The sequence below is a fragment of the Carassius gibelio genome, chromosome B14, assembly GCF_023724105.1.
Source record: "Carassius gibelio isolate Cgi1373 ecotype wild population from Czech Republic chromosome B14, carGib1.2-hapl.c, whole genome shotgun sequence".
In the NCBI taxonomy this organism is placed as follows: Eukaryota; Metazoa; Chordata; class Actinopteri; order Cypriniformes; family Cyprinidae; genus Carassius; species Carassius gibelio.
The window spans coordinates 7,574,794-7,600,623 of record NC_068409.1 but is presented as its reverse complement, the minus strand read 5'-3'; the positions used below and the strand labels follow the sequence as shown (position 1 = coordinate 7,600,623).

The 25,830-nt window shown below is 39.3% G+C and overlaps 1 protein-coding gene across 1 annotated transcript; it reads right to left on the bottom strand.

The window, feature by feature from the left end:
• Nucleotides 1-692: 692 nt before the first annotated feature.
• Nucleotides 693-19,500, bottom strand: LOC127971482 (ribosomal protein S6 kinase alpha-6). Its single transcript, XM_052574505.1, has 22 exons — nucleotides 19,268-19,500; nucleotides 14,508-14,564; nucleotides 13,301-13,417; nucleotides 12,366-12,447; nucleotides 12,202-12,282; nucleotides 11,569-11,648; nucleotides 10,528-10,634; nucleotides 10,280-10,317; nucleotides 9,846-9,988; nucleotides 8,023-8,093; nucleotides 7,747-7,835; nucleotides 7,597-7,661; nucleotides 6,155-6,257; nucleotides 5,934-6,058; nucleotides 5,713-5,835; nucleotides 5,193-5,282; nucleotides 4,957-5,115; nucleotides 3,775-3,936; nucleotides 3,622-3,698; nucleotides 3,240-3,357; nucleotides 2,970-3,110; nucleotides 693-2,399 (listed from the first exon to the last, which is right to left on the bottom strand). The coding sequence occupies exons 1-22, from the start codon at nucleotides 19,331-19,333 to the stop codon at nucleotides 2,271-2,273; spliced, it is 2,223 nt and encodes a 740-aa protein (XP_052430465.1). The 5' UTR covers nucleotides 19,334-19,500; the 3' UTR covers nucleotides 693-2,270.
• Between the last annotated feature and the right edge of the window lie 6,330 nt (nucleotides 19,501-25,830).

The window sequence follows — 25,830 nt, the reverse complement described above, 5'->3', positions numbered from 1 at the left end:
CAGGCAGTTTGTGAGACGACCCCCAAACTCTGAATTCAAGCCACAGTACACAGTGAAGACAGTGAAGCATGGAGGTGCAAGCATCATGATATGGGCATGTTTCTCCTACTATGGTGTTGGGCCTATTTATCGCATACCAGGGATCATGGATCAGTTTGTGTTTAGTTTAGTGATTCACAGGATTGCTAAATCCCAGAAAAAAAAAAATGTTTGTACAAAATAGTTTTGAGTTTGTACAGTCAAAGGTAGACACTGCTATTTTTTTGAACACACCCCTTTCAACTAATTCAACTAATTGCCCAATTGCACAGCCTTAAGAGCGTGCATATCATGAATGCTGGGTCTCATTTGTTTTCTGACAATCTACTGAACCTACTGGTAACTTGTTTGCCACGTAGCAATAAAAAATATACTAAAAACCTTGATTATTCTGGTTAGTCACATTGTACTGCTATTATTTTGAACAATACTGTATGAGATGAGAGCGAGGAGGAGTTAGCCTTCAGTGAAGACCCAATGACAGGGATCTACTTATTATTGGTTTGCATGAGTGCTTACTATAACATATCTATCCATTTCTAAAACCTTTTGACCATTTTCCACTGTAATACAGCGTTCACATATAGCACTTAGTTTCATCTGGTTTGCTGATTTGCAGTCGATCTTGAGAATGAAATCACAGAAGATAAGCATCATGTCAATAATGTTCTTTAATGTCAATATGTACATCACCTGAAAGAAAAATAAAGTTTTAAAAATAAGTGAAATAAATACAATATGATACAATTTCCACAATGTCTTTAAAAAGTGTTATGGAATATTTTGTCCCTCCATCTGGAGCAGAGAGATGCGGTTTCGTGGATCCAATCTCATCTACATTCATCCACCTCATTCGACTTTATAAATATAGATTTACTTCACCTTTTGCTCATGTACTTCCCATTCAACAAAAGGCAAAGAGCGGTCCGAGACGGGAGCAGACGAGCCTCAGTGCAAATGTGCTCAAGGATCCACACACACACACACACACACACACACACACACACGACGAACGAGTCTATGTACACCGAGCCGAGGAGACGTGAACACGGAGAGCTTCTGAGGTAATGCCATGTGGATCGAACACGAACGGGACAGGAAGTGGCTAACAGATGGAGAACAGTGAGACATGTGCAGGTCATAACTGTATCCTGCCTGTTTAAGGACCGTTAAGATGCTTTGCACAGTAAAACTGAAGACAATTCGCTGCATTTTCATCTCATCTGCTTCTCGGACACTAAACTCCCAGAATACAAATGTCCTGATCATTCACTCGTCCCCATGTCATCCCAGATGTTCATGTCTGTCTATCTTCAGTCACAGAGAAATGAAGGTTTTTGAGGGAAACGCTGCAGGATGTTTCTCCATATAGTGGACTTCAGTGGTGCTCAACGGATTCAAGGTTAAAAACGCAGCTCAGAGAGCTCTACATGACCCCAGCTGAGGAATAAGGGCCTTATCTAGACAATTGGTCATTTTCAGATATATATATTATTATATATACAGAATTTTAACCTTTAACCACAAATACTGGGCTTGCTCTAGCTCTGCGATGCACGTCTTCACATCACATAATCCTGCTGGAAAGGCCACACTTCATTTAAAAACTCTTCATCTTATCTTCTAATCCAACTCTAAAACCATCTGACCTCATGGTTTTAAATTCTTCTGTAAAGGGCATGACTTTCTTTGTGTGTTTGCTCTGTAAACACTGAGTCGGCGCTTCTGCGTCACGCTTGACCTTTCCAACATCAGCTAATAAAGACACGCATCGCAGAGCTAATGCTAGCCAAGCATTTGTGGTTAAACAGTGTATAAATATTAATTAATTCAGAGAATGACCAATCGTTTGGCTAGATCAGGTCCATATGTCTCGGCTGGGGTCATGTAGAGCTCTTTGAAGCTGTACTTTGGACCATTGAAGACCACTATATGGAGAAAATCCTGGAATGTTTCCTCAAAAACACACTATTATATTAGACTGAAGAAAGAAAGAAGACATGGGGGAAGGTTGTATTTCCTGTAGCACATATTAGAGCATTCAGCCAAGATAAATCCTGAAATGAACAGGAAAAAGGGCTCGATTGTCACCGAATGTTCTTAATGGTCCTAGAAACAGGTTCTGTATGAGGAGACCTGGGTGTGAAGCGGGATGGAGAGATGGAGCTGGTGTTGTTCCCTCCACCCGAGAGAAGCAGAGGGGCGCTCCTGAAGAGGACACACTGAGCTCCTCAGGACATGTCTGTAGACGTCAGCTTCTTCATGTTCCTGCGCTGGGCCAGACCAGAGGCGGCCACCGGCTCCAGAACCGGCTTACACGTCTTGTGGTTCAGAGCCGAGTACGTGGCGGCCATCGCTCCCTACGAGACACACCACACTCATACTCCATATGGAAAAACACTCAAACAGACTTTTTTTTTTACTTTTTAGATTTTTAACTACTTGAAAATGTGACTACCATAACTTTTTCTTAATTAACCCTGGTTAAAGAAAATCCTACGCCACTGCAGCACACATGAATGTCAATGTTAAACAAACCACTTGTTAAATATCTTTGCAGATAAGATGCAGAAAATACAACTACATGTTGCACAAACTTGTCTTAAACATATTATATGTTCAGAAATATGGGAAAAAAAGCTCACACTGGTTTTATATAATAGTGGTTCAATAAACAGGAAGTTAAAATTAGATTGCATTTTAAATATAACATTGACTGGTTCTGCTCAATTTCACAGACGAAAGCCAGTCGGGTAAAACCACAGCAGAACTGTTTTGTGTTATAAACCATTTATAAGCATGGTGGCATTATGATATCTGATTTCTGTTCTGTTATCATGGGCATATTGTCTAACACATATATTTGGTGATATTTATTTTCAAAAACCACAATTCCTAGTTTCTATAAACTAGAACTCTTGTTGCCGTACCTTGACCAGGTGAGGCGCCTCGTGGCGTGTGAGCTGGAAGTGTGGGTTCTGGTCCCGGAGGGCGATCCAGGAGTGTTTGAGCACCTGTTCAGCGGAGTATCTCTGGTGAGGGTCCACGTGCAGCATGTGAGACAGCAGATCCTGCACACAACAGCAGCTCCGGACTCAATCCATGAGGATTCATACATGTAGCACAGAGATCCAGCCAGACACTGACTGCTCTACTGCACCAGACACACATCTGACATGAACACATGAGGACTGCTCTACCTTGGAGGAGTCGGACACCGAGTCCCAGTTCCCTCCGCTCAGGGAGAACTTCCCACTGCCGATGCGCAGCAGGATCTCCTCCGGCGTGTCGTTGGGGCCGTTGGCGAACGGTGTGTACCTGCACAGACAAACACACTCACATTCACATTCACTCAAACAAATACAAAACCTTATCTGGATCGTTCAGAATCCAGCTCCCATGCAATGAAAAAAAAGTAATAAAAATGTAATGCGTCCCCAATTTAGAAAAAACATGGAAGGTAGATGAAACACTACTAATTTGGAATAGCTTGTCTTTCTCTGCCCCATCAAAGCACGTGTTTGTGTTTTGTGTAGTGTTTTAATGCATCTTCGCTGTCAGTAAGAGGAGAGTCACACAGACCCCGCCAGCATGGTGTAGAGCAGCACTCCCAGACTCCAGATGTCACAGGCGGCGTCGTAGCCCTGCCTCATCAGCACCTGCAGCACATCACACACACGTGAGCGAGACCTGTGTGTGTGTGTGTGTGTGTGTGTGAGAGCTGCCCGTCCTCACCTCAGGAGCCACGAAGTTAGCCGTGTAGCAGGGCGTCAGCAGCAGCCCGTTGTCTCCTCGCAGCTGCTTGGCGAAGCCGAAGTCACAGATGCGGATGGAGTCGGGGTTTCCTGAATCGTCCATGTAGAGGATGTTACTGGGCTTCAGGTCCCTGTGCACCACCTGCAGGAGCAGATTATCAGCACATCAGCACCTCTGCTGCTCAGACTAGACTGTGTCCACACTACCACACAGCATTATAACACTAACACTGAAATGCACACATTCACAGTATATAATCAAAAACTAACTCCTAAAACATCTTAAAGCATGCAAAATCTCATGTAGAGGCTTATCATGTAGAATTATCAATCATTGGAGCACGGAATATTAAATATGAAAAGGCCGTTAGCGTATTCTAAAACATGTCCCTTTTAGACGTGCACTCTAGTCATTTACTAACTGCATGTTTTCTTTATAAAGATAAAAATAAATAAATAATAAACTAACACTAGCTTCAACAATGTTTCTGTTGCTCTCATTTGTAAGTAGCTTTGGATAAAGGTGTCTGTAAATGACTAAATATAAACGTGTTCACGCATTAAATGAAAGTGGGGAGGAGTCTCATTTAAAAATGCTAATTCAGTTAGCAAAACAAAAGCAAGCCATTAAATGTTAAAAGATAGTTCAAGGAATGATCTTTTTCAGTACAGCTTGTTTAACAGGATTACTGTACTTCATAAATAAGAAAGCATGTTTGATTAGAACTGATAATAATAAATCATAAAAATGAAGAGTGTTTTAGTTTATGACTGAACAGTAATTCACAACTGTGACCACTAGAGGGGCCTAATAACTCTCCTGCAGTCCTCTTCACTAAACTGGACATGTCAACACAGCTAGATTTCAAATGACTAATTTGACTCTTCATACAAGCAAAATGCATGATGATCTCTAGCTGTGAAGAACATGTTGTCTGGTTTAGAATATACACATGTGATAACTACTTCACTAAACTAAAGTGCCAGAATGCTCACAGACATCTATGACTGTGATGACAAAATTGTAAAAAAATTTTTTTAAATATCTCTTTGGCAGCTCTGCTTCTGTGCATGTAGAAAGAGCAGAAGCAGAGAGGGTTGATGGTAACCCCGGCTGTTGAGTGTGGGGTGTACAGTACAGACCGGGGCGGGCGTCTCTCACCCCCTGGCAGTGCAGGTAGTCCACAGTTTTGGTGATTGTGAAGAGCACAGCGCTGGCCTCTCGCTCCGAGAAGAACTTCTGCCTGAGGATCTTATCCAGCAGCTCGCCGCCCTTCATCAGCTCCGTCACCAGGTACACGAAGCGGCCCTCGTCGTACACCTGTCACACACACACACACACAGCTGAGTGAGCCGCACACACCGCTGGAGAACAGAGATCACACCCGTGTCACTCACGTCCTTCAGCGTGATGATGTTGGGATGCTGGCCATATCTCATCAGGATCTCGATCTCCTCCGACGGGTCACGCTTGCTCTTATCAATGATCTGTGTGACATCAGAACAGTGCAGACATTACACTAGAGCCGGCTGCTCCAGACAGATGTAAAAACACTGTGTGGAAGACCTTTACGATAAATATTTACACCAACTAACACTACACTCAACATGATGCTGATCCACACCAGCAGTGAGACGTCTTCACACTGCAACGGCTACAACTATTATAATAAAGACTCGAAACTGCCACCTGCCACAACTTCATTGAGTAAACATTTCTTAAAAAGTCTGTGATATATATCTGAAGTCCTCCTGCACACTCTCATGACAGATTTCTTCAAACCAAAGTTCACGGTTTAAATACAATATTATGAACGTAAAAAACTCCTAAAAGCCAAAAGTGACTGAGAAAATCAAGACTTTTTGAGTAGACAGGAGATTCAATCCCAGAACTAGACAACAGGTATTAATGTCTCACCTTCACAGCAAACTCCATGCAGGTGACCCTGTGTATGCAGCGCTTACAGATGGAGTAGGAACCCACGCCGATGTCCTCCTTCAGCTCGTACACGTCTGCAAACTGAGCCGAGCCCCCGTGCATCTGACACACACACACACACACACACATATAAAGCACACACACACACACACACACATATAAAGCACACTGAAACACACACCGATAGATGGGTGATTTACCTGCACTATGGGGAGAATGTTGACCAGCGGGGCACTTCTGCTTTCCTCCAGAGAGACTGGAGCTACAAAACTGAAGCCTTTGAAGAGCTGGTGAGCGTTAGCACTGGGAGGAATACCTGGAGAATCTGCCAAACACACACACACACACACACACACACAGCTCAAGCAGGAGCATGAACACATTCATCAGCGCTCGCTCTCATGTGCTCCATCCATCGCACCTTTGGGAGTTTTGGCTGTGAACTCTGGGTCGAAGCAGAAGGTGTCGTCTGGTCTCCCTGCAGCAGGTTTGAATGGAGGCTGAAGTTCTCTTCGGTACAGTTTCTACAATCACAAACAAACACATGATACTCCTAAAACACTGAAACTGACACACACAAACACATAAAGACTGAATTCAACAAGAACCCATGGATTTCCATTGGAGTGTAGCAGCCACATCAAATGAACAGAAAACCCAGTTACATTTTAACTAGGGATGCACCAACATGAACATTTGGGCCAATATCGATAACCGATAATTCCTTAAATATGAAAGCAGATAACCGATATGTTGGCCGATAAATCCAAATCCACAATTGTACATAATTTTTGAGAGCCTGATTACCAAAAAAAGTCTCACAATTAAAAGTCAATAAACACTACAAATCAAACATAAAGCAACCTATAAATGTTCACGATAAGACGATGGAGTGTGTTGAAAGTGGACAATCATTAAATATTGTCATTATTAAGAGTATTTGGCATTTCCAATTAATGTAGGCCTGTTATTTTCGGGCTATTATTATTAGATTACTTTTATTATTAAATAAACATTACAATTAATGTGCTTCTCAACAATTTCATAGCGCATCACTGAATAAATGGCACGCTGTGACTCACAGTGAGGAAAATAAAACATTAGGCTATTAGCTTAGGCTACCCCTCACTGAAAATGTTTTAAAAATGTATTTTAAAACAAGTCTATGATAGCCTACAATGAATTATAAGGCTATAGCCTAAATTAAATTTACTCTTCAGTAACACTTAATCAATGAAACAAAAGAGCAGCTTTATTTTACGCACCAATTTCCAAAAACAAAACATAATACGTTTCTTCTCAATTAAAGAAATAAATTAAAACGGTTAGATATACCACATGTTAGGAGATTCATCTCGGGTCATCTCTGAGAGAATAAGCTCTGTTAATGTGTGCGTCATCAGATGCCGAAGGCGCCGTCAGTTTTTACTTTCACTATCATGGTGAAAGACGTTCACAGGCATACGTTTCACACAGTTTGCACGCTGCTTGTATGATATCCACTGGCTCACCTTCACGGTTTGAAACAGAAGTAGCCTATTTACAATATTGCAATGCACCCGTGCTACAACCCAAATAGTCAGATATGTCGTGGACACACTCTGAGCGTGCTGACAATTTTGTGCATATTAATTACCGTGATACATCACATTACTGAACACCAACACGTGTCTAATGGTGAACAGTGTGCATCCGAAGTGTCTCTGCAGGAAATAATGCATTATTTATCGGCTCTAAGATATCGGCTGAATTCTCTTATCGGTTCAAGAACATAAAATGTATATTTATCGGCCGATATCGATATGGTGGCCGATATATCGTGCATCCCTAATTTTAACTGAAGATTATGAAGGATACACTCACATTCCAGTCGATGGTGGAGAAGAACGCGTGTCGTTTGATCTCCTCCACCCCGTCAGGACCGGCTCCTGGAGCAGAGTACAACACAGTCTGATCTATTACAGTTCAACAAGCCCTGGCCTTGTGCCTTCATTCACACATCAGGGGACTTACCTAAACGGTTTGATGGATTTCTTTTGAATAGCATTCGTAAAAGACTTTGTGCTTCCAGACTTAGAAACTGTGGCATTCCCAGCTTTGCTCTGAGGTGCAGGAACAAACAGGAGAAGTCACAACATTACCAGCCTTTTATGAGCACAGTCATCGTGATCACTAAACACATGGACCCTGCTTGTTGTCTGTTCCTCAGTTTGCCAGTCAATCTCATTTCTATCTGGAAGCCTTGACAAAAGATTCGACCAATCAAGCATCACGTAGACAGACACTTACTTAAGAATCATGTTCATAGTCTCGTTCCTGTCTTTTCCTTGGAACGGTAACGTGCCGGTCAGCATTTCAAACTAGGGGAAAAGACAAAACATAAATAAATAAATCAACAACTATCAAAGAAAGCAAATCAACCAGACATTTACCTGGGTAAGTTATCAAAGCACAATGGGAATCCAGTGTGTGACTTCAATGCAAATGTGCTCTTTCAGTCAATTCATTCAGTACAACAGAGATATCATGTGTCACACTAAAGACACCTCAAACATCTCTGTGCTTTTTTTTCTGTCCACACAGTGGAGGTCAAAAGAATTCATGGCAACTTTCTTTACTATATTTTCTTTAGTGTTAAACTGGTCATCATGCAGGTTTGGAACGTCGTGAGGGAGATGAAATCATGACAGAACTGTCATTTATGGGTGGACTGTCTCTTCAATTCAGTAACAGCAAGACCAGACCATGACTGAGAGAGCCAAACAACAGGATTACACTTATTTATTCTGAAAGAGATATTCAAACTTTAGGAAACAAGCCAAATTGAGTCAAATTCTGCCAGGGGGTACTATTTGAGGAATTTATTTATTTATTTATTTTTTTGGTCTAAGTTTAGCCTAAATATGGATTGGAAAAACAGCCGATCAAATTTCAGCAGAAAATAAGTAAGAGCTATCATGAACTGAATGTCATGTAACTGTAATACGCATAGAAATGGTCCAGGTGAAGCAGTGTACTGAATTTAAGAAGCGCGTTTACATGTTTACTAACAGCACTCCTTCAGTTCCCTGCATGCATTACCAAACACCAGAAATTTCTAGCAATTTGTTTGCTCCATATCAATTATGCCATATTCACTCTTCAGGAGATCAGGCATCTGGAGACCTCAGGTGAGAGAACAGGTCCATACGACAGATACGATAGATAACACACACACGTTACGCTCCCATATACCTGAAGTAGGGATGCACTGATACGAAGATTTTGACCGATACCGATACCTTATATATATATATATATATAAAAAATATATATATATATTTATTTGAAAGCATATAACCGATATGTTGGCCAATAAATCTATATCCAAATTTGTATATACTTTTTGAGGCCTGATTACAAAAAAGGTGCCATCAAGAAGAGCCACATCCTAAACACTTCAACATAAGCAGCTTAGTTTGAACTGTGTACAATTTAAAAATAATTTACTCTCCTAGTACGCGATTTCATCATAAATGTGTTAAAAATAAATAAAATAATGCATTAATAATGCAAACCAGTCATCTCATGTTAAGTGTATCTGAAGGAAATAACGCTTTATTTATCATGTTTAAGATATCGGCAAAATTTTCTTATTGAGCTGATACCGATAACAGAAAAAAAAAAAAGCATTTATTGGCCGAAATCAATATGGAGGCCAAATATATCGTGCATCCCTAATCTAAAGACTGACTGATACTCCATGTTTTAATTCAATACCTATTATTGGCATGTTAATGTGAACGGTAACCGATACACATAACCAATATTTATTTATTGTTTACAATGATAAAACAGTACTGAACAGAACATGTATTTAGTTATAATGCTGTTGATACTGTAAGTTCCTCCTCTCCATGCAAACACAAAACTACTCTTATTTCTACGTACAGTGGATAAAATATCAGGAAAAGTATCGGTTAAACCGATTATTGGTCGATTTGTAGTTATACGTGCTGACATGCTATCCATGTGCACCTTGTTCCTTGTCTACAGAGAACAGTGTTGCACATATAGCTTTACATTTTCCAGTCATGCTCATTACAGGAGAGACAAATTCATTAAGGTCCTACCATTAAGACGCCGAGAGACCACCAGTCAGCGCTCTGCGTGTGACCTCTTCTGTTGACCACCTCAGGGGCCATATACTCCACAGTGCCACAGAACGAGTACGCTTTCTTGTCCTGATCTACCGATTCTTTACTGAGCCCAAAGTCTGGAAAAGGCACAGCATCACATCTGTCACATCTGCATGAGCAAGCTACAGCAGGGGTGTCCAACTCTGCTCCCGGAGACGCTGTCCTGCAGAGTTTATCCAGGATTACATTAAACTACAAGCAGGAGCCGACGGCCCTCCAGCAGCAGAGCTTGACAAACCACCCCATCATGACACAAACACACCACTCAATCATTATAGAGAATCAAACATTACACAATAGACTGATATCTACATGCACTAGTTCAACAGACAGGAAGTGATGTGTAATAAGGGGACAACGGTGCGTACCTGTTAACTTGATATGTCCAGCTTCATCAAGCAAAATGCTGAAAATTAAGACCACATTTCTCCAATACAGATACAAAAATACATGAACTAAACAAGAGTCAACACACAAAACCTCTCGATAACGATCTTGAACATTGGATAAATCCGTTCTTATTTAATCAAAGATCAAAAGATCAAAGGAGAGGGCAGGAGAGAGCCAGAGACGGAGACAGAGAGACAGAAGCGGAGAGGTGAAGGGGGTACTTTACTTTTCAGGCTTCAGGTCTCTGTAAACAATGCCTAGGTTGTGTAGATGATCCAATGCAAGGGCCAGCTCTGCAAGGTAGAATTTCACATCCTCCTCTGTAAACATAACCTAGTAAGAACTGGACAGATTTACTCTCGCATCAAAGAACACACACAACAACATAATGCACAGCATCATTATGACAGAGATAGAAATGAGCCAAATTATTAATTTGCAACAGGGTGGGGGTAACAATTAATGCACACTTAATACAAATAAACAAAAAACTTTTTTATTCAAGGCATTTACGGTCACATGAGTGCACAAGTCTCCACATTATTAGGTGTTTGCATGCACTAATTCTGAATAAACTGAATCTAATCTGATCTCAGAATCGGGTCTGTTTATATGAATCCATATGATTACATGTACATTCAGGAACAGAGAAAAATGTGATAATGTCACTTCTTGCTATAGATCAAAAGAGCTTTTTTAGCCAAGATTTAAGATTTTTTTGTAAATATTTAATGTCCTCCACGGAGCAGTTCATAAGATGTACATAAACATACACATACTTGTAAGACATAAGATGTAATTAAATATGCATGAGGTTTTTCCTCAATCTCTAATGTAAGAGTTAATTCAACTAAACTTGTGCCTGGTGGCGACTGTGCACATAAAACAACATTTGCATAAAAAAAAATAAAAATAAAGTACAGTACCAATAAACAAATAAATAGAGAAACCAATTAACAGAAAATAAAAATTATATTAAACGCAAACAGCTGGCAATGTACACAGACTGAAGACCTGCTAACAATCACTGAGTAAAAATGAATCCGTTCTCATCTGTGGATCCCAACACAACGACTGCAAAATAAAATTACTTTCTGCCCTCTTTTTTCAAAAGGTGATATCATTACAGATTAATAACAGAGGTGTATTTTGCATACAAAATTAATCTGTGTCCTGCATTAAAAAGCATGCAAATGAACATAAGAAAATTGCACTCTAGATTAATTTCTGGGTGATTTGGGCACATCATTTTTGAAGAAATGCTTACCTCTTTGGATAAACGAGTAAATACATCCCCACCCCTGAGAAAATCCAGAATTAAATAGAGTTTCCCTTCTGTCTGAAAGGCTGTAAGTGGGAAAAAAACTATATCAGAGCAGGGAATTATGGGGAATTCTATGGAAATGTCACTCGTATCATGAAAAATAAATAAATTAAGCAAGCAAAGGAACAAAATTACTTTTAAACTGTCCCTTTAAGTCTATATTCGTTGCACATAATGGATGTTTTTCACATATATTTAAGTATATTTTACAGTTTCAATAGAAGAAACGTTTACACACACACACACACTGTCATAACAGTACTGCTTCATAAGAGCCACATTAACAGAGTCACTGGGCTCAAGTGATGCTGAAAACTTCTATTCAAAGCAAGCGGTCTGGACAGTGTATATTTCACCAGAATGGGCTGAACTGATCACTGGACAGACCTGCACACAATACTGATCAAACCAAGATCAAGTTTGGTTTAGTTTACTGACATTATGATCTGAAGAAACCTGCCGAGTTTGGTGACAGCACCACCTACAGGTCACAGATTGTTTTTTTATACACTTCAGAATCACTTAACCTAAAATAATGCCTTTCTGTCACTCAGGAGGTTTCTCCAGGAGTCTTACCATAGTGCAACTTCACAATGAAAGGATGATTGACCTCCACCAGAATATCTCTCTCCATCTTGGTGCGAACTCTGTCCCTAACTGCAACACAACACACACAAACGAGGAATAAACACGAGTATATCATCTCAGACGTGTGTGGACAGATGCAGACACTCACTGACCTTTTAAAGATGCTTTCTTGAGCACCTTCATTGCATAAAGCTGACCGGCATCGGGACCCATCAACTTCCTCACCAAAAACACCTGAGGACAGGACACATCACATGAAAACAAAACCGGACTGCTTGAGACAGGGACAGAACAGGACTCAGAGGAGAAACAGCGAGCGGTCAGACACCGGAGTGTGAATGTCTGTGTGAATGACAGGAACAGCAGCTGTCCACCGGAGAGTGTTTGCAGCTAGCGCTCTGATGAAGCGATGCTAGCAGAAATGGGCCAGAATCTGTGCAGGACTGATCCACAGACACCAGGAGCGTTCGGTTACTCTCAGTACAGCCACAAGGTTAGGCTTCTAATGCTGCTGAACTCATTTATAGTAATACTGCTAGCTGCTAAATGCACAGATAAAGTACTGAGACTGAAAAAAAGAAAACACTTAACACCAAAGACAGATTTAAGACATGACTGGTAATTATGCCTGGACACAGGGGTCTCGCTAAACTGAACACAAGTAAATTATTCATTATCTTTGGGTGCATCAAACAGAAAATCAAAACATTTCAGAGGAAACAGCTCTCCTCAGGTAAAACACGTTTAAGACACGAACCCAAGTGTATGACTATATTTTAATGAACACAACAAAAATGAGACCAACTGATTTCTGCTTTTTGAATAATATTTAAAAACATCAGACAAAATTATTTGAAACTTCAATAAATCAAACCTGGAGCTTTAATTTCCATACTGTAAATGTCTGAGATATACTGCCATTATTATGTTGCTATATGTTTTTCAGTCATCTTGGAGTCACAGTAAGACTGCTGCAGCTAATGCATTTACAAATAAATCACTCAAAGACAGATGCTCTGTTCTCCCTGTGATACAGAAAATGATAAGTTTACACAGTTAACACATGTGAAGAGAAAGAATCACAGACCTTCCCAAAGGAGCCTTGTCCCAAAACCTTGAGCAGCTCAAACTGGCTGGGCTCGGCCTTCTCACAGCCCTCCTTCACATGATGAGTGATGGGGATCTCCTGATAAGTGCCCTCGTCCTGCGCGCACACACACACACGCACACACACACACACACGCACACACACACACACACACACACACACACACGCACACACACACACACACTTCATTCAGTATTATTCGAAAACTCATAATTCAATCAAAGCTTGTGGTGAGTGGATGTGGGTTTGTAATGGCCAATGCAGATTTCTTCACCAATTTACATGCAGTCTTAATATTTGGTTAAATAATGCAAATACATTATTAACTGTGGCTTACGTTTCCAAATACTTTGGTGCCTCTGTATATATTTCACAATTCAACTTAATAGTAAATAAAATGAATACCATTACTCCAGCAAAAAAGATATTTTAAATAATTTAAATTAGACTTTTCCTTGACTATCTTCTATACATAAATAACTACGGTTATATTTTTAACTTTCAACATTACATACTAATATAAACACTAACATTTCAGATACCTGTGACATTTTATAATTCTATTTCAAACCAAAATATAAATTTATATCCTAATTAATGCAAAATTCAAACATCTCAAAGACAAGTACTCAGAGTAATAACATAAGAACAAATACATTACAACCAGGAACACAGTAGTATTAACCATTAAAAAATACAAAAACCTAAAGAAATCAAATATAAAAATAAAGCACTGCGTAGTTTTCACTGAATAAATTAAATATAGTTTAATCATTGTTAAACAAAAGTTATTTAAGTGCAGTGAATGACTGTCTTGTGTGTCTGGAAGGACCTCAAAGACACAGACATAATCAAGTTTATTAAGCTGCTGTCACTTTAAGACTGAATGCACAAATAATTACATAATTTTGTGAGATGTGACAGAACTGAGTATGTGTGCAATGTCTGAGAGGAGATTCAGTAGTGCACGAGTCCTGAATTGAGTTCTCTATGCATCTTCTCACACTTAACTGACTTGTACATGAGTATCCCGCCAACACTTTCAAACACCTGCCAATTATAAACATTCATGATGACGATGGGTGTATTAAAGCCCCATGTTTAAACCCTGATCTCCAGTGAGTGGAATGATGGAGCGATAGAGAGAGAGAGAGAGAGAGAGAGAGAGAGAGAGAGAGATACTCACACAGTGTGTGTAGGAGTCCTCCTCCATCGGCTCATCCATCATCTGATGTCCATTCACCTGAAACACACACACACACACACACACACACAGCACATCAGGCTTCTCTCAGTACAGCAGCACCACACAGCACTAGCTCTCATCAACAAATAGCCCCATATTTAAATATTTGTGTCAATTAACTTTTCCCAATAAATCTATTCTATAGTTGGTCAGCAGCAGGAAGCATGAAGTGCTCTAACACTTCCTGGTATATGGCTGTGTTGACCTATGACCTCAGAAAACACAGTGGACCAACACCAGCAGATGACATGGACCCCAAACCATCACTGACTGTGGAAACTTTACACTGGACCTCAAGCAACGTGGATTGTGTATCTCTCCCCTCTTCCTCCAGACTCTGGGACCCTGATTTCCAAAGGAAATGCTAAATGTACTTTCATCAGAGAACATAACTGTGGTCCACTCAGCAGCAGTCCAGTCCTGTATGAAGCGAGACGCTTCTGACGCTGTCTGTTGTTCAAGAGTGGCTTGACTCAAGGAATGCGAAGCTGAAACCCATGTCTTGCATACGTCTGTGTGTGGCAGAGATGCTCACAAGTCTCTGAGCTAGAGTCCAAGTCAAGTCTCAAGTCTCTTTATTATATTAAGTCTCTGGTTATAATAAATGTTGCATCACGTACAGCGACCCATCCAAGCTGCTTAGAACACTGCATTGCTATATATAAGGAATTCAAAGCATGTAATATGTTATTATGACAACTTTATTTATTAGCATACAATATCAACTTTGATTTTGGTATATAATCAGTGTAAACAGGCTATTACAACATGACAAAAACACCAAGAATGCTTTACTTTTAAGTTAATATCTGTATTTTGCATTTATGGATTCAGTAATGGCCTTCTGTCTGTCCTGGCTGTATAGCTGCACACCTCTTGTCTGGCTTAAGAATGAACAAAGCTACGCTGACTTATGTTATTCATACAATACCTACTCACAAATAAACATCAAAAACAAAGCCGGCTGCAATGAATCATTTTGATACATTTTGATAGAGAACCAAAAATATTTAAAGTAGATAAAATTAGAATAAATAAAATGGAAATGTCTACATACTATTACTACTGTAAACTTTGCAAATAGGACATCAGCCCCTTCAAGTCAATGAACAATAACAAAGTGGGCTGCAATGAATATCTGTGCAAAACGTCATGGCTCCGCTCCTACCCAATGACAGAGGCACGCAGGTTTTTTCCACTGGAGTACTCACGTGAAGGATGCGTGCACAACTAATAACTAATATCATCACGCTATAAAGGGTTGGCCTGCGCTGGGTGCGCCCCTCCCCCTATAACTGTTCTGTCTCGCGGAGGAGCTCATTTGTGTGCATCTGTGTGAAACACGCGCTCTGAAACACGCATAGGAAAAAAGAGCTACAGAAAGAACGGCTCCCCTCCAGCCGTGACTCGGCTCCCATCCATCATGTTTATGAGCCGTTCAAAAGAATCGGTTCGTTCGCGAACGTCACAACTCTAACAGCGAGCTCATCTGACGTTTACTAAAAATTAACATTGTTCACGAGTCCCGGAGCTCGAGTCCGAGTCGAGTCTGAAGTCTTTCGAGGACGAGTCTCAAGTCGAGTCTGAAGTCACTGTTTGTGCGACTTAAGTCGCACTCGAGTCCGAGTCTCAAACTCGAGTCCCCATCTCTGGTGTGTAGTGGTTCTTGAAGCACTGGCTCCAGCTGCAGTCCACTCTTTGTGAATCTCCCCCACATTTCTGAATGGGTTTTGTTTCACAATCCTCTCCAGGCTGCGGTTATCTCTATTGCTTGTACACTTTTTTTTCTACCACATCTTTTCCTTCCCTTCACCTCTCTATTAATGTGCTTGGACACAGAGCTCTGTGAACAGCCAGCCTCTTCTGCAATGGCCTTTTGTGTCTTGTCCTCCTTGTGCAAGGTGTCAGTGGCCGTCTTTTGGACAACTGTCAAGTCAGCAGTCTTCCCCATGATTGTGTAGCCTACAGAACTAGACTGAGAGAACATTTAAAGGATGTGCAGAAGTTTTGAGTTAATTATCTGATTAGAGTGTGGCACCAGGTGTCTTCAATATTCAACCTTTAAAAAGTTTCACTTTTTAAAAGGAATTAGTGAAATAAATAAATTATGATTGATGATTTTTAATTATAATGACCAGGACCTTTAGATAATTTTCTATAGCTTTACTTTTTTATCTTGCATCTAAACAAAAGTATTCAAGAAAAATCAAACAGGCTAAATAAAATGTAACAATCTCTTTAGTCTATTCATCCCTAAATAAACGGATTATTAAAACTACAAAAGCATTTCAATCAAGAGCAGAGCGATTCCCTCTTTTCTTTTGTTTTGATTAAGACAGACGGCTGATATAGTAAGACTTACAATAATGCACGGATCTAATGTTACACTTCAGAAGATTTCCCCCAAACACTCACTTCAGACGTAACAGATTATGTTTGTGTGAATACTGGACCGAGACCGATCTTCTGAGATACTGTTATTCTGTGTAGATCAGGATTGAGTGTCATCTCAGAGACGTGTCTTCATCAGGACGCTTCTGATGTGTCAGCGTGATCGTATGACTTGTTTTCGGTTTATACATGCTAACAAAGCTGAGAAAACTCACTCTGCTGACGCTGGTCGTCTAAAACCTTTACGTTTTCTCAACTTTTTACATTTTAAAGTGTTGTATGAAGGCTAAATACAAATAAAAGGTGAACTTGAATTTATTTGTACCGTTTTTATTTCTAAAATATTACAGTTTTATAAGAGGAGGTTTCATGGACTTGGCAAATTAATTTTTCTAAAGTTTGTTGGTATGGACATCTGCTTCTTAGAGAGTTTTTTTTAAATATATTGTTCATATTGATATCAGAATGATATTGTTCTGCAGAGCTCAAACTCAATCCGCTGACAGAGGCTTCTGCTCGTCTGTAAACCCGGATACCTCTGAAAGAAGTAAAGTGTCTCACAGTGACTCTGTTCACCTCATCTGCTCTGAGTCTGGGTTGTTTGGGACAGTAATGTGTCGTGGTTTGTGGTGAGAGGTGGATATAAGTTTACCTGAAGAGCTGGACACAACAACATCATCATCATTTAACATTAAAAAAATGAACAAACTGAGACATACATATTAGTATTGTCATTTCACACTGAAAAATATGGGTTTATTTTACAATATAATAATACTGCAAGGATAACATGTATTGTGTTTAATATTTGTATAATAAACAAATTAATAACGGTCACATTTATATCTCAATCATTTTGGGGACCAAATTTCCCATCCTTATTGTTCCCCAATTTTTTTCCTCAAATCGTTTAATTTTATTAATCAGAATCAAATATATATTACATCCCAACCCCAAACTGTTATTGTACCATGAACAGAGACGACTAGAATACACAACCGCTGTGATCTCATGTTAGGTGTGCGTCAGACACTGGATGAGATGATGATGATGATGAAGAGTCGCTGTATTATAATGTTTCTCATCTCTCAGTAGATGCAGCGCTGCGGTGTTCACTCCAGATATTACAGAAACAGAGAACATCAATGCAGAGAAGATCTGGTTTACATCGAAACCAAGCCGTTCACACAGAGCACGTTTATCACAGTTTCTAGAGGGACATCTATCACCGCTGCACTCGTCTCTCACAACAGAGACACATGTTCAGAGACACATGTTCAGAGACACATGTTCAGAAAGACATGGAAAATTAATATAAGTTCAACTTTCAGAAAACATGTCTCAAGACTTTTCCCATCCCACTGCATCTCATGTCTTTAAATGTAAAGTACTCTTTGTGATTGGTTTTCGGTCCTTTGCATGAAACTATACAGTTTTGTTTCTAATTGTTTAAGCAACATAATTACTTATATGTGTTTTATAGACCTTCATTTAAACATTATGCTCTCTTTTCAACAGTAGTGGTGTTATTGTGAAGCGTGCATCAGTGATATCTCTCTCTGTGATCTCTCGTGTTATCAGGACAGAAGACAGAAGCAGATCAGTACAAGAACAACAGCTGAACTTCTATTCTGAATAAGAACAAGCAGTTTAACAGGATCTCCTATCTTCGGTTTGTTATTAATTTAATTTTAGAGCTGTTTTGTGGCTTTCTTGTTTGTTGTTTATATGGGAGTCTTTTACCGAAGACATTTCTATCTCTGGTTGATAGATAATACAGTGTTTTGAATCTCTGAATCTTGTGTGTTAATGTTAGAGAGATCTACAGACAGATAAACAGCAGATGAAGCTGTATCTGACATCTTCTGTCTGTCTGACTGCGAGCTCAGATTGATCCTTGCAGATATAAATGAAAGAGAGGAGACTCTGTGATGTTATAAAGCTACAGCTAACCTTAATTTACACTGACATTCGCGTGCACGCGCTTTAGTCATGACTCATAAGAGAATCCGATCAACAAGCGCAGGCTAATCATCATCATAATCATCATCTTCATGCTCGTGTTTACACACCGCAGACACATGACGTCACTGACTGAGCACCGTTCGTTCGCATTAGTGTTGTGAAGGCTGGACCAGCAGCATAATTATCAGATGCTAACGGCTAATGCTAACGCTGTCGTCACGCGAGTCTCCACACTGCGTGCGCGCACCCGCGCCGCTCGCATCACCGAAAACACACACGAAACAGCGGTTAAAGGCACCGAGGATCCGCCACGGCCGGTGGACGCGTTTATATGTGCGACATACCTCGCTGCTGACGCTCTGCACCTCCATTTCGCGCGAGGACTCCAGCGCGGGGCCGAAGGACGTCATGCGGTCAACCTAGACGCGTGTTCCGCGAGGCATCTCCGCGTTGTGTGTGTCCGTTAAACGCGTGTGTGATCCAATTGACGCGAGCGATATATAACGTGAGGGACACTGCTGCGATCCTGATCTGCTCAAATATGGCTGTCTCTGCGCGCGCCCGCTGAAGACGCCAGCGCTGACGTCACGGTGACGCAATCCCGCGGAGGATTTCCCCATCGAGGAGCGCGAGCGCGATCCCTTTAAACAGCATCTGAACACTGAACACACGGAGAACTATGGAGCCAAAAGAGTATCAATAAAGATAAATGCACACACTACATTCACATATGCACACACAGGATTCATACATGCACACACATAATTCATAAATACACACACAGGATTCACAAATGCACACAAAATTCACAAATGCACACACAAAATGTAAAAAGCACAGAAGATTCACAAATGCTTACAAAATTCAGAAATACACACAAAATTCAGTGGCTCAACCAGGGGCGATTCTAAGATTTTGATTTTAGGGGGGCTCAGCCCCCAATAAGGGTATGATTAAAAAATATTATTTTACTATTAGGGTAGGGTTGTATACTACTAACCTTATTGCAATCCACTATTCCATTGTATTCCCTGTATTTCATATATGGGAGTAGGAGTACTGACTGAGCCATATATAACACTGTAAAAAAAACTAATACAGTTTTTTAGATGTGACCAGTCACTGGAAAATTTTGAATTGGGAATGTAGATTTTTTTATTTATTTATTTATTTTTTTTACTATAAAGACTTCCTGATTCAGTATTAGGACATTCATGTTTATCCTTTGATGATACCACTGCTTTTTCTTATGAAATGTACGTGGAAATTGGCAGAAAATTAAAACAACATAAGGGTTCAATGACTGCAATGAATCTTGGGAACACAGTGGTATTGTGTGTGTGTGTGTGTGTGTGTGTGTGTGTGTGAGGCTGTCTGTTCTATTCTCACCTGACTGTTGCTCATTTGCAGACCTACTCCCGCACGACAAAAAAAAATTTGTATATCCATCTACAATGAAATATAAATTATTATATTTTATTATTATTATTATTATTATTAATTTTTAGCCTTTATAATCAACAATACGGTTGGTTATACATCAAGTCAGCCCCTGAACATTTATTTCATTTCAAATCATTTAACTAACCAGCTAATATTCATTAAGAATATAGACAAAACATGTATTAATGTAATTGTCTATTGGCAATATGTTTAATCTGTTCTATATTTATTTATATTTATTAAAAATAACATCATTATCAATTTGCCACTTCTATAAATCAATTACTTAAAAAAAAAATAAAAAAAAATCACAGATCCCTTTACTCTTACTCTAATATATGTATCATGATACACTAATGATTCATTATTACTTAATACAAAATTATGTTTAATAATAGAAAACAAAATAACTCCACATGATGTTTCTAAAATAAAGTAAATTAAAATAAATCATGATCGTTTTCTAAAGTATGTTTTCATGGGTGTTAATCGCTTCATTTTTGTTGGAAGAAAAAACATCTGTCACACTGTGATAAAGGCTGAAAGTGAACGCAGCGAAGACGTACTGGTATTGGATGCGAGAACACACACACCACACGCACACACGCACACACACACACGCGCACACGCACACACACACACACGCGCACACACACACACACGCACCTTGTACTCTCTGATGTTCGCTCTGCTCGGCGCCCCTGTGGATTGAAAAACGCGCTGAATCCATGCAGACTCAGATAAGGGGAGGAGCCGGAACTTGATGCAGCTTGCCACCGTCTCAAATGAGTTTTTAAAGGGGACTGAAGCGATCACTAATTAATCAAATAATTTTTTAGGGGGGCTGGGCATAAGTTTAGGGGGGCTGAAGCCCCCCTAAAAAGGGCCTAGCGACGCCCCTGGGCTCAACACACAAATGCCTTTTTTTAAACAGGGAATGATCTGCAACCAATCAGATATCTCCCTTGTTTGAGCCAATCACAAGAATGCACCCCACCTGGGGGATTGTTTACTTATAAGCCAATCAGCGAACGACTCACATTCCTCAGCGAACGAATCACTTTCCTCGCGCAGCGAACGACTCACTTTGCGCATTCAGACACCCACTTTGCGCAGCGAACGACTCACATTCCTCACGCAGCAAACAACTCACTTTCCTCACGAGTCACGCAGTGAGCGATTCACTTTCCTCAGTGAACGATTCACATTCCTGACGCAGCGAAGTTGAGCAAACGATTCCCTTTCCTCACGCAGCGGCGACTCAATTTGCGCTGTCGGAGTCACTTTCCTCTCTCAGCGGACCACTGACTCTCTCTTCATGTAGGGACCGAATATTATAATTAAAGTGACTTCTATATTGCATCCAAAATAATATTTAGATATATTTAAAATATTAAAAAAGGTGTAAAAACATTTTTTTTAACTTTCATTAAAATATTTCAATAAAATGAATCCATGGTTAACTTTTTTTCTGCAGTCACAGTCTGGGCTATATGTATTGAGACATTTCTAAATTTATATTTTGTAAAAAAATAATAAAAAATAAACCTGAATTGTAATCTAAACATCTGTATTTTCATACAATTTCATAAATAAGTAGGCTATAATATGCGCACCACAGGCATATCGCGCTGTGTGAATGCATTCATGTGATTGGCTTATAAGTAAACAACCACGTGGAGGGCGTTCTTGTGATTGGCTAAAAGAAGGGAGACATCTGATTGGTTGCTGATCATTCCATGCATTTCTGAATCTTGTCCTGTGCATTTGTGAATCTTGAGTGCATTTGTAAATGTTGTTTGCATTTCTGAATTGTCTGTGTATTTCTGAATTTTGTATGCATTTGTGAATCTTCTGTGCTTTTTACATTTTGTGTGTGCATTTGTAAATTTTGTGCACAATTGTGAATCCTGTGTGTGTATTTATGAATCATGTGTGTGCATGTATGAATTCTATGTGTGCATATGTGAATGTAGTGTGTGCATTTATCTTTACTGAGACTCTTTTGGCTCCATAGAGAACGAGTATGGCGCACTGAACTCATATGATTAAAGGATTAGTTCACACTAAGTCAATAGCATTTGGTTATCCACATTCTTCAAAATTTCTCCACAAGAAAGAAACTCGTGTGCAGGTTTGGAACAATTTAAGAGTGAGCAAATGAGATAAATTTTATTTTTGGGTGGACTATCCCTTTACGTTTACGCATTAAAAATGTATTCCATACACAGCACTAAATTGTGCTTTACCATATAATACTCCAAATGTAGTTGTGCGATCAGGAGTAATGGCAATTAAGATTTTTATGTCATCTACAATCAGCTGGCCTGAGATGATGATAAGGTCCAACATTCCTGTAAGAGATGAGAAGGACCTCTGCTAGGTCTATAAACATGCAGAAGTGTCAAGACCAGTGACCTGTTTTCTCATTTGACTTTATTCTGGATTCACTCTGGTGGCCACCAGCTTGTGAAAATCCAGGACTGTGTTTCCCAAAAGCTCCAACATATATAATATATATATATATATATAAAGCAGACTCTGATCTTTAATTTGAGGGTATTCTCATCACAATTGGAGGAGAGCTCTTTAATACTCAAAAAGAGGTTTCTTTGAAAGATATGGGCTATTCCTTCATTATATCAATTAAGCAGGTACAAGGTCTGGAGTTAATTGTAAGTGTGTAATTTGTATTCGGAGGCTGTTGATGTGAAGCACATCATGCGGTCAAAGATCTCTCCATACAAGAGAAACAGATGATTGTTAGGATTCAGAAACTAAACAGATCCATCAGAGAAAGAACAGGAACATCAGGAGCAGACATATCAACAATTTGATACAGTTCAACACGTAGAGTTATTCGATTTAAATCCAATTCTAATCTGACTCCATATTAGTTTGACCTGGAATATATGTTGAAAGGCAAATTGGCTAATTATTCTCCTGACATTTGATTATTCTAATTTAACTCTTTACTTTATTGTGATAATTGGGCACAAACTCGCCAGTCTAAACAGTAGCTAGAGGTTATGACTGATACTATTTAATAGGTTGCCCATTATTTTAAATAGTTCAAGCTCAAAACAATAATCAGAGGCTATGCTAGCACTATCTGTCTAGGACCCCCAACAGTCATAACGTAAAGAAAACTGGTACAGCTAAACTAGTTGGGGTTGCCAGGGGGGGACTACCACAGATGTCCAGTCAGAGACATAAAGATGCAGTTTTAAATTCGTGATGCTTTTATTTTCTTCACAACAATTCCATAAATGTTGAGCACGTAAGTGCAGACATTACATTGGTGTTTCCATCTGTGTGTGGTCTTTAACAAAGAAATAACAAATTAGAGTAAACAAATCAATGAAGTAGGTAAATTCATACAAAGAGAAAGTAGCAAAACACACTTAAATGAACAACCTACATAAGAAAGTGTGATAATCAAACATTGCATTTAAAGTAACCTTAAACAATGAATATCAACGAAAATCAGAAGGGTCACAGCTATGAAGAGCTGAAATACAGAAATAAACTTACTTGGTTAAACCAGCACACAACACCAGGTATTTAATATGATTATTTATTTTATTGGCATATATAAGAGTTATCTGTATAAATTATGTATTAAGATCTATGTATAAATTACGTACAACTTAAAGCTCAAACAGTAAACAGTGCTTGTGCTAGAACTATATGTCTACACTGTAATTAATTTCTGTAAAAATCACAGCATTATTTTACAGCCGTGGGCTGTTCTTTAATAATGCAGCGTAAAAAAAATTCGAACGGAAATTCATCAATGAAGTGTATCAGAACTTCCTGTTATCATAGCAGGCTGCAGCAGATACGAAAAATGGCAGAGTCGAAGAGTCGCAGTTTCTGTTGTGTTCCAGGCTGTTTGTCTTCCAACCAAAAACAGCCCTACCTTTCATTTCATTCTTTTCCTGTGGATCAAAACCTGAAACCCAAATGGATACAGGCGATCCGAATAAAGGAAGGGCATAGTTTTAATGTAAAAACGGGTAACACCTATGTCTGCAGCCGGCACTTAGCTCCGGATGATTACAGTGGTGGCTGCGTCGTTGTGTTGTCCCGAGCCTATTCCCTTGGAACAACTTCACTGCTCCTTTGAGAAGGGAGTCAGTATATATAGCTATGCTGTGAAGATAAGCACATGGTGGCTGAGGTAGTAAGGATGGATCATGACTATGTGACACACCCACCTGCAGGTAAGATTGTTCATAATGTGTTTAGCTAACGCTAGTCAACTATGTGTACCGTTATTGGATAAATGCATTTATACCTGAAGAAATGAATGTTTATAATATAAGCTGTTAACGAAATTAACAACTAACGTTAGCCTACATCTGTAACATAGTCTCATGCTGTCTAGCTGTAAGGGGCCAGAGATGGGCAGTAGGGGAGAGCGGGGCACAACCTAACGCTTTTTGACTTTCTCCATTTTTGTAACCTACACAGCAAAATTGCCAGAGTTAATTCAACTCTATGAGAGTTAATTTTAACACTTTACTGGTGTATATATAATCCACACTGGCCTGAGTTAAATAAACACTTTCAAAAGTGTTAATAAAGTAACACTGACTCAAGAGTTAAACATTAAATTCTTACCTATCATTAATTATTTCCAAACTTTATATATAAACACAATGCACTCTGTTCTAATCATACATTATAAAACAAAGACTTAATTATTTTAGGTCCAGAGTTAAATAATTGTATAAATAAACCAATACAAAACAACAACATACTTTCACAATTCATTTTTAATGAAACACTGAATGCAGTGCATTTTGATGTGGGTAAAGCTTTGTAACATTTCATGTATAGAAAAACACTGCCTAAACAAAACAATGAAAAGGCACCACAAATGTATCCTCATTTGTTCCATATGCATTTTGAATGCTATAGGGTTTATAAAGCATAAGATCAGCAGCTTTCACAACAGCAAACTCTTTTCCATCAACAACTCTGAATGCATAACAATGCTCACTGAAGAGCTCTGTAACAAGTTTTTCAACCACAAAGTAAACATTTTCACCCAACACAAGAATGTTGGTAATTTTACAGAATAATGGCATCTCATGTTTTATCTCTGTGCATATGGCAAGACCAGGTCTATATTCAGTGCCATCAAGTTTAGTCCAACTGGTAGAGTAAATGTCTGTCTGTACTGTGATTTGCAAAGCATTGGCCAAGTCTTCACATTTTTCATAGTCACTTAGGGAAAAATAGTTCATTGGTCCCAATTCTTTCTGCTGTAAACTGAGCGTTTCCCAGTGGTTTCCTATTGCCATTTGATGTTTTTTCGCAAGCGACTTTGTGATGTTCTTAAAACTTTTCAGCATGTTTTTGAAAAGTTTGTTTTTGGCTTCAAATCTCATGCTCCAAGTGTGCAAAAGAGGTCCTATTTTCCTTATGCACGAAGGATAATGAACCATAAAATGGT

Excerpts from the sequence above, each read along its gene's own strand:
- LOC127971482 (XM_052574505.1), bottom strand. The coding sequence starts at position 19,333 with ATGACGTCCTTCGGCCCCGCGCTGGAGTCCTCGCGCGAAATGGAGGTG. Across the intron at positions 8,094-9,845 it reads GGTCTCTCGGCGTCTTAATG|TTTGAAATGCTGACCGGCAC; the intron begins GTAGGACCTTAA and ends CTTTTCCCCTAG. Across the intron at positions 3,111-3,239 it reads CGGTGTCCGACTCCTCCAAG|GATCTGCTGTCTCACATGCT; the intron begins GTAGAGCAGTCC and ends TGTTGTGTGCAG.